Here is a 10,119-nt window from a genome sequence, read left to right as displayed (position 1 = left end):
CTTTACAAGTTTCCTTTGCAGGTTTTGTAACTACTGGAAATGCAACAAATGTACCATATTTCACATTTTTTTTTCAGTTGAAACAGGGAAGTGTACATTTTTGTTAAATATATTAATGAAACAATAATCTAATTCCTAATCTTGTGAATATTAGTGCTTTCAGTTATATAACATGTCTTTATATTTTTTTCATAGAATTGTGGAATCACCAACATTGGAAAAGACCTTCAAGATCATCTAGTCCAACCATCCATCTGCCAACAATATTTCCCCACTAAACTGTGTCCACTGATACAACATCTAAACATTTCTTCAACAGCTCCAGAGACGGTGACTCAATTTCCTCCCTAGGCAGCCTGTTCCAGTGGATGACCACTCTTTTGGAGAATAAATTTTTCCTCATGCCCAACCTGAACCTCCCCTAGAGCAACTTGAGGCTATTCCCTCTAGTTCTATCTCCAGTTATGCAGGAGAAGAGACCAACCTCTGCCACTCTTATAGAGAGCTATAAGGTCTCTCCTGAACCTCCAGTTCTCCTGACTAAACAATCCCACTTCCCTCAGATGCTCCTCATACAGCTTGCGCTCTAGACCCCTCACCAGCTTTGTTGCCCTTCTCTGAACATGTTTCAGGGCCTCAATGTCTTTCTTGTAGTGAGGGACCCAAAACTGAATGTAGTACTTGTGGTGTGGCCTAACCAGCACTGAATACAGGTGGACAATCCCCTCTCTGCTCCTGCTGGCTACACTATTTCCGATACAAGGGCCAAGCCCGTAGCGTTGCCTCAGGTTGTTGTGGCCAAAGTGCAGGACCCAGCACTTGGTCTTGTTGAATTTTATCCCACTGGCTACAGCCCAGCAATCCAGCCTGTCCAGAGCCCTCTGCAGAGCCTTCCTACCCTCAGGCAGATCAACACTTCCTCCCTACTTGGTATCATCTGCAAACTTACTGAGGGTGCGGTGTACTCAATCCCCTCATCCAGGTCATCCATAAAGACATTAAACAGGACAGACTCCAGTACCAGCCCAGTCTTCTACTGCTTTGATTTTCATCTAGCAAGTTTTGGTCTGGCAAAGCAGCCATTGCTAGCCACAGGAAACAGTGAGAAGAAACCTGATCCATATCTCCCGTTTTGCTTTCTACAAGTGTCCTGTTGCCTAGTAAAGCTTTTGTTTTTTTTTGTAGATTAAATATTTATGCATATAGTGTGGGAGACTGATAGCGAATAGCAGATGTTAATTCACTCCTGTGAGGAAAAGCTGGCCCTGAGAACAGATCAATTACAATGGATGAAGGTAATTTTTAAGACTTAATATTTATTTAGGAAAAAAAAATGTTCATTTATGTTGTATTATGGCACACAGTTCATGAGAGTGGAAGGGTGGAGCCAGCCAGACTTTATATTTAGGAAAATGAGATAAATTTGAAGAAGATATTTTATTTTTAAACTTCTTAGCTGTAAACAGTGGTCAGAGAAGGAAATATACTAAGCAAGATACCCACAATTTCATACATTATTCTGTTGATATAAATCCACAAGTAGATGAGTGTATTTTTAAGTATATCTAGTCATTTTTCAAAGTCTGTCCTCAGAATACGTACGTTCTAATGCTAGTGACTAGTTGGAGAGTTTTACACTTATCCTCATAAATGTTTAACAATTGTAATTGAAGTTCTCCTACTTAAAGCTTCTCTGGACTCTAGAAATATTTTGTGAAGTTTTAGAAAAACAGGATTGAGTTTCTACAGCTTAACAAGACATTGAGTATTATTTCATCCACAGCAAATGACAATGTATGCTCATGCTTTTGTACTGTCATTTAGGCAGGTAATTATAAAACACACAATGTTAGAAAATGAACAAAAAGGATTGTAGAAGGGATTGATAAAGGGCTAAGGACAGTGGCTTCTGTTAAAGACTGAAAAGTGAATTCAGTAACTTAACAGTGCAAAACACTAAGTTCTTGTTCAGAAGAATTTGTTCAGAAATTTTCAAAAGTCTTCAGTTGATTTGTAATGTAAGCAGCAGAGATTAATCTAAGAAGAAAGAGTTTCAGTTGTACAGTATGCAAAAAAAATGCTAACTAAAAGGATATTTAATAAAAGATGGATTAGTGATTAAAAAATGTGTTAACTGTACTTCTGCTTTCTTTTGCATGATGCTTTTTATTTATATATATAATATATATATTTATTTTATTTATTTTCTTTCAAGCCAAGAAATCTTTCTGCTGCTTATTTCTCTTCTGGAATAGTAATTCTATGTTTGCTGAAAAAAAAAATCATTTTTAAGGCAAATAAGTTACCAGAAGATTCTGCCTCAAATAAGAGAACATAATGCCTCAACAAAAGGATGGAAAAATGAATATTGCTGAGTTTTTTGTTGTTTCTACTAGAATTTCCACAGAGACAACATCATAATCATGACATGTAAATAACTATTATTAAAAAGCACCTGTACTCATCATTTTTGTTATACAGAATATATCTTACAAGAAGTTATTATGAGTGTTAAACTCTGTAATGCTTTTGGGACTTCAGTCTTTTGATACATGCTCTGAGATGGGCACAAGACAAAAAAGCACATGAAAATGAAAATTAAAGATCATCATGGCTTATTTAGAAGCAAATAGGACTCCATTAGTGAGGCACTAAGAACTGCTTGTATTTTCATGTAGCGGAGTAATACATGAGCAAAGACTGGGAATACCATATAAATATCATATCTGACCAATATAAATAAAGTAGAAGTCTACAAATAAATGCAAAAGAAATCTAGATTCTCAGGTTTTTTTTTTTCCCAATACGTCAGCGGTTTATCATCAGAAATGCATTCCTTCACAGAGGAAAAATAGCCATAAAATTGACAAACGACATCAAGAAAAAGCCTTGTGGTAGAAAACTGTTAACTGCTGATGGCAGTTTTTCTTCCAAAACTAGCAATGTTTTAGTTCATGGAATCATAGAATATCCTGAGTGAGAAAGGATCCACAAGGATTGTCAAGCTCAACTCCTGGCTCCACACAAGACTAACTCAAAATCAAATACCATATCAGAAAACACTGTCAAACATTTCTTGAACTTCATCAGCTGGGGAGACTGTTCTAATGCCTGACTATCCTCTGGTGAAGAATCTTTCCCTAGCCCCTAACCTGGCCCTCCCCCAGTGCAGCACCGAGCCATTCCCTTGTGTCATATCAAAGTCACCAGAGAGCAGATCTTAGCACTGCCCCTCCACCCCCTGTGAGGAGCTGTAGGCCGCCATGAGGCCTCCCCTCAGCCTGCTCTGCTCTGGGCTGCATGTACCAAGGACCCTCAGCTGCCTCTCATATATCTTGGTCTCTGGACGCTTCACTATCTTTGTTGCTTTTTCCTATATGTCCTCTTCTTTATGCCAATGTATTTTTATAGAACAATTCAACAGTTTTAACATTCAAAGTATTAACGAACTGACTGTGTATGTTTCTCTCATGCAATAAACACTAAGTTGAGAATAACAAGTTAAACAACATCATTGATTGTCAGCTCTGTTAGGCAATGCCATTGGGCAAGGCTGTTGCTTAAGGCAGTGTAACCTGAGAATGATAGAGAAAAATATGTGGTTAGACCAGCATGAATAAGCAGAAAAAATTAATCATGCATTTTTTGTCTGGAAAAAACTGTAAAATGCCATCAGAAATTCATTTTCAATTTACTTTCAGGGAATGAGATGGGATTATAAGAGATATTCCTCCTAGAAAATGAAAATATATTAATGCATGAATCTTCAGCTTAACAATACCAATCTAAATTAATATAATTATACAGTAACTGCAATCCTTGCTATTACTGCAGGCTTTAATATTCTACAGTAAGTTGATACCAACATGGTGCAGTGTTCAGTGAGAAGGAAGGACTAGATTAGTTTGTAAAACCACCAACTCCACAGGTAAACAGGAGAGGCAGACACTGTTCCATTCATAATCAAGGGAAAAGTCCACAAATGAGTAATTTCCAACCATTGGTACTTGACTGCTTGTAGAACTGATCAACAGCAGCAATAAAAATGACAACTTGTGCTTTGTTGTAAGCAACAAAGAAAATTAATGTGGTCTTGATTGTCAGTGCCCATTTGTTCAGGTTATAAGGAGAGCTGTTATTCTTTTCCTACTTTGGGTTTCATACCTCATTTTCTAGTTAATAAAGGAGAAAAGACTTGGTACATCTGCCTAAGTCAAAGGAGTAGTTTTTTCTTTTGCTACAGTTCTTCTATTGCGCCACACGTAAAAGACACTGCTATCAGTGCTCAGAGTCCTCTCCCTTCCTGCACTACTTCTTGCAACAGGTTGCGGAGGATGGGAAAGGCTCTATTCAACTGTTTGATGCATGTAATGTATGATGTATGTAATGTATACATCTGTTTTTTGTTTTTTGTTGTTTTCTTTTTTTTTGGTAAGACATTCTTAAAATGAAAGGGTAAAATGAGAGGTATTACTGATAACACCGGGGTGGGACCCAAACCTAAGCTGAATAACCCCAACTGCTCCTCAGAAATCACAAACAACAGAAGTTGCTGTGAGTGTTAAAATCATTTCACAAACAGTTTTTGTCAAACAACTTCACTTTTTAAAATGAAAATTAATGATTGATATTTTACATAAATAGTAATGAGACACATGAGAGGCGCAATAGTGCTTTTTCTGTCTTCCTTTTCTGCCTTAGTCTTGAATTGTTTATTTATTGCTCATAAAAATTAATTTGGGTGGAATTGATTATACAGTAAGATGCAAGAATATTTCACTCTATACATTATTAATATAAATTCTGCATTTACAGAGTGAAGGACAGATATCATATAAGCCTGGCTGATTTCTCCACCCCTTCATAGATTCCTTTCTGTGATGTCAGAAGCATCTCTCAGTAGTACAAGCTGTGCCTTATGTTCCAGCAGTTGGGAATCATGTAGCACTTGCAATTTCTATTAGTAGCATATTTAATGATTTACAAAGACTTTCAGAACTCTGTTATCAGGGCTGGCCTGCACTGGTTGTAGATCTGAAGCTTAGTTCCCTCCATTTTGAAAACACAGGGTTTTATCCATTCCCTGTTTCTTCTGTGACACAGCACAAAAGTGTATAGCAGTTAGCATTAAAATATCAAGGTTCATTAGAAATTGCTATGCAGGGATCCCCTGGAGAAGCAAGCCTAACCATCAGTGAGATGGTTCTTACTCCTAAATGTCCTAACAATTTCTACAGTATATATATATTTAAATCTGAAAGGAGTTTAATTAATGTTGTAGCTGGAATTATTCAATGTAAAGTGACCCACACTGCAGTCTGAATAATAATGCATTATATTAAAACTGGTTCAAAGATATAAAAGCTCTATGTGAAGATGCAACACTAATTTTTTTTGTCTTGACCTTGTGCAGAACACAAACATGCTCTACCACAATCAAATTACTGATTTTAATCTCTCTCTATGGATAATCTGTTATATCTGTTGTTGTAGATGTTTGTATACTTGTTTTCTATTATATTTGTTGTACTTATTGTTTGGAACTTTTTTTTCTTTTCCACTTCTACTTAGATCAATATTCATATCCTGAAGAAAATATTCCCCTGTCTTTACTACCCTGGTTCTGGAAAAAGAAAAGGAATTCTGTGTCTCCTGCTGATAAAAGTCAAAGCAAAACAGGTAATGGTAGCATCTTCACAAACATTTGCACGTGCCAAATGATTAGAAAATTAACAAAATGAATATGGCACCATCATGATGGAAGTGTTAGATTTGTTAATCATCTGCTAAACATAAGTTATAACTCTTTGAAGCACAACCTGGTAAAAAGATGTCAAATTATCCCATTTGGCTGACATTCTGAATCAATCTCTTCAACAAGTAGGCTGTATGGCCCATTTGCTCTAATTACAGTAATAGGATAGAAGAGAATAGAATAGGTTGGAGGAAGTTGGAAGGGATCTTCAAAGGTCATCTAGTCCAACTGCCTGACTACTTCAGAGCTAAATAAAAATTACAGCATATTACTGAGGTCATTATCCAAATGTCTCTTGAGCACTGTCAGAAATGAGGCATCAATCACCTCTCTAGGAGACTTCTTCCATTGCTTGACCACTCTTATAGTAAAGACATTTTTCCAAATATCCAGTCTGAACTTCTCCTGGCACAACTTTGTGCCATTCCAGTGTATCCTGTAACTGCAGACAAGGGACTGGGCCACAACTCTGTTTTTGCCTGCCCTTCTCAGGGAGCTGCAGAGAGCAATGTGGTCACTTCTAGGCCTCCTCTTTGCCAGACTGAGTAACCTGAGTGTTCTCAGCCTCTCCTCACAGAACACACCTTCCAGCCCTGTTACTACCCTTATTATCCACCTCTGGACACTTTAAAGTACTTTAACATCCTTGTTATGTTGTGGAGACCAGTACATTTGCAGCTGGAAATACCATGTTAGACCAGATTGGACATCTTTGATAAGCCACAAAAAACGAGATCGTAGGCTTGGAATCTCTTGCTTCTTAGTCTAGAGGCATTGTGGCTAGGCAAACAACACGTGTCTGATTTTTGAAATGTTACTTACACAGTCTAGGGTTTTTTTTGTTAAGCAAATTTATTCTGTCCTAATTTGAGGTCCAGGGATCCAGGCAAATTTTCAACTCAAATCCTTTTCTTCTATCTCAATGTGTGGATGAAGGGGAAATAAATAAAAATAAAAATAAAAATAAAAATAAAAATAAAAATAAAAATAAATAAAAATAAAAATAAAAATAAAAATAAAAATAAAAATAAAAATAAAAATAAAAATAAAAATAAAAATAAAAATAAAAATAAAAATAAAAATAAAAAAAAAGGAACATTTGGATGAATAAAAAGTAATTGTGACATACCAATTGCTAGTTTCAGACATGACCTTAGAATGACACTAGCTGGCATACTGACATTGTGATAGACCAACTATGAGACTGGAAAACTAGCGGAATAACTTCTCAGTGTCTTTCTATGCTGTGCTTACTGTATTCTACCATTCTTGGTTATGCGTGCCAGCTCAATCTTTGTGTATTATGGCTAGAAGATTGTGTGTTAGCAGTTACTATGCCACTTAAGTAAAAATTCTGGCACTGGATGAAACAGTATTTGTTTCAGTGACTAACTCTGTATTCTCAAATGGTCAACCTGTTGCAACTAGCCAGGCTAGGCAGGTCCCTAGATAGTTTTGGGGCAGAACATGACTATACCTGCCACCTATATAAATATCTGTAATAATACTGAAGTAGTCTTACAACTGTAAATAACACACTTGTTATTTACCACACATAACTCTGCCTTCCCCTGAGGTTGGTTTAAGACCTAACAATTCAGTGACTTCAGCTGCAGAACAGTGACTGATCTATACAGTTAAGATTAGTTGAAAGAGGAAGATATTATATTTCTCTCAGCAAGACATACTGTTTCAAATACTAGAACAGAGAAATTTTCATAGGTCCTTGCCATTTTGCAATTCTGTGAAGCAAAACTTGAATGTGTACTAGCAAAGAAATAACACTTGTATTACTTTTCCGAAGATGAAAGGCACAGAGGGATTTTTTAGGTCTTTATCTTACACTGAATTCAATATAATAATATAAGTATTATAATATAAATATAAACAATATAATAAATAATTGGATGTAACCAATTCAAAGTGTGATCCTCTTTGCTTTGTGGTTAGCAAATTTCAGAACTTAAGAAGTAATGTCCACAAACTTCGTAAGATTCAACAAGGTCTGTTACATAAGTGTCTCAAATACGAAACACTGGGAGAGAGGTAAACTAATTCAGCTCTTACTGAAGCCATTAAGTGTGCATTTAGCATGTTGTGCTTTTTGTATAATAGCAGAACTACATTTTTTTTTTCATTTGCTGTTCATTTGGACTGATTGCTCTTATCTTACAATTTTTACAGAATTTGGGTGTTAAGTCTGCATATTTTCATCAATATCTGAATACTTCTGAGTGGTTTCACTTAGCAGAAAAGCTGAATGCTAGTCAATCAATATGGAATTAAAGTCCTTTGTCAAAATTGTATTGGTGCCTGGAATGCTGTATTAAAAACACAATTCCTCTAGCAAAAGCAGCTACTGTCAACTTCCTTTTCCTTTTGATAGAGTATTCCTGTAACTATAATAGCAACACTTATGTCGTTCAACTAATATTACTAGGGATGAAAAACATAAGGTATGTTTCTTGATTACAAAGAAAACAAGTGCTGGGCCATTCATCTTTGCTCTGATACCCTCTGAAGCATTCTCTTTATATAACAAAACACAAGAGGGCACATCTGCTTTATCATGTCCCTTATCTGTTTTCAGGAGGAAAGTAGAAATTGAGAGTGCAGTGCATTGGTGTCTTTAAAGTTCTCCTTTGTTTTGATCACTTAAAAATGGACATTCCAATATGCAAATACTTGTCTATCATGAGGAAGATATGTATTTACATGCAATAAAATAACAATATACTATTGATATAATTACGTCATGTTTGCCATGCTGGCATGCCTTGATGTATTTATTATTTTAAGGAAAACATCTCTGGCACTGTAAAAGTGAGAGATAAAAACTGTTAGACTTTGGGAGTTACATCCCCCAAACAAGTAGTCTTCTTCAACTTTATTTTCTCCCTTTAAGTACTGTTATGAAGACACTTCTCTGTCTGTCTTGTCTGTCTATCAGAACTGCTACCAGCCACTTTATAAAAGAAAATTATCCTCTACCAGAGAATAGTCTATGCTGGTGAAAATGTAAAAAATAAGTCAATATAGCAAAGGAAAGCAGCCAATTAAAGGTACATATGGGGTGTGATAAAGGTACAAGATAGACCTTGGAATTTATGGGATATTTTATATCCCAGATATTAGAGCAGTAATTTTTCTTGCAGTTGGCGTGAAAGAACATAGAAATAGCATGTGACGGAGAACCAGTCACTCACAGGTACAACTGCATCTGAAATACGCTGTGAATTCTTAAGCCTAAAATATCACTGGGGAGTGGCCTAGCTACAAATCAAGCATGCCAAGAATGGATGCTGCTATTTTAAAATATGCTTTTTAGTTGAGAGAGGGAACAATAAATTAAAAAAAATAATAACACACAAACCAAGCTCTTTGTTCTTCCCATACATCAGTTTCAAAATAAAAAGTAAGATTTTATCTAAAGCAAACAGCTATGTTTTTCAGCATGCCCTGACTTCAAGGTCCCCCAACTATCCCAGCAGGAATGTTCCCTCACCTTCCTACCATAGCTGGTTATGCGTTGAGGATGGTTATCTCCCTCTGTGTAAAGAGCTCGTATCTGTCTGATGCAGAAGTGGGAAGCATTCTCAGCTTAGATGTGGCCTTGCAGAATCACTGAAACACACAGCAACTCTGTAGCCAAGGCAGCACCACAATCTACTTCTCCATGGGAAACTAGATTGGTTTATTATTCATAGGAATAATGTCTAATACAACTTCTGTGTGTCCCTTGAACCTTTGTAAGAGATGACCAAGAATCATATGCATCTGTCTTTATTCTATCCTCTTTTTTTTTTTTTTTTTTTTTGTAGCCACCTTTAATGAAATGTTATGGCTTTCAAATAATAGTTGCAAGTATCCTCCTGGTTCACTGAAAGCTAAGGGATCAGAGTCTCTTCATCCTCCAGTAGGTGTTTATTCTCTAACTCTGGCTGGATTTATAAGCTTGACATCACAAGGATTTACTAGACTACATGAGTGTAGAGGAGATAGGCTTTAATTTTTTCATGCTCTGTCAGTGAGGATTTCTAATAATCATTCAAAAAAATAACCTTCTGCTTAAAGCTTCTGTGTAGCCTGGTGAATGAAAAGTAGCAAGCTTACTTCAAAAAGATATCCAGGACCTAATAATTTACAGCTTTACAGTATTGATTCCTGCAGCAGACATATTAGTAGAAACTGCAAGATTGAATTAGCAGGTGGACGGATAGATAAAATTCAAAACAAACCAGTTTGCATTGCTCAAATTGAGCATATACCTTTTCTAACAGTTTTGTTTCTTTCAGTGTTTTTCTACAAAACTGGAAAATATGAGGTAATGATTTTCTAATGATGATTCTGTTCACATGCACTTT

General features: G+C 36.1%; 1 protein-coding gene across 9 annotated transcripts in view; it reads left to right on the top strand.

Annotated features, from left to right (window-relative positions):
• LOC110389853 overlaps positions 1,180 to 10,119 on the top strand; it is a 48,940-nt gene continuing 40,000 nt past the window's right edge. For all 9 annotated transcript variants that reach the window (XM_021380858.1, XM_021380854.1, XM_021380852.1 and 6 more), the window contains exons 1-2: positions 1,180 to 1,295; positions 5,572 to 5,679. In XM_021380858.1, the coding sequence (XP_021236533.1) occupies positions 1,286 to 1,295; positions 5,572 to 5,679 (118 nt within the window). In that variant the 5' untranslated portion in view covers positions 1,180 to 1,285. The remainder of the gene's footprint in view (positions 1,296 to 5,571; positions 5,680 to 10,119) is intronic.

This window comes from Numida meleagris, chromosome Z (assembly GCF_002078875.1).
Source record: "Numida meleagris isolate 19003 breed g44 Domestic line chromosome Z, NumMel1.0, whole genome shotgun sequence".
NCBI classification, from domain to species: Eukaryota; Metazoa; Chordata; class Aves; order Galliformes; family Numididae; genus Numida; species Numida meleagris.
The sequence above is the reverse complement of the archived record's forward strand: the minus strand, read 5'-3'. Positions and strand labels throughout refer to the sequence as shown.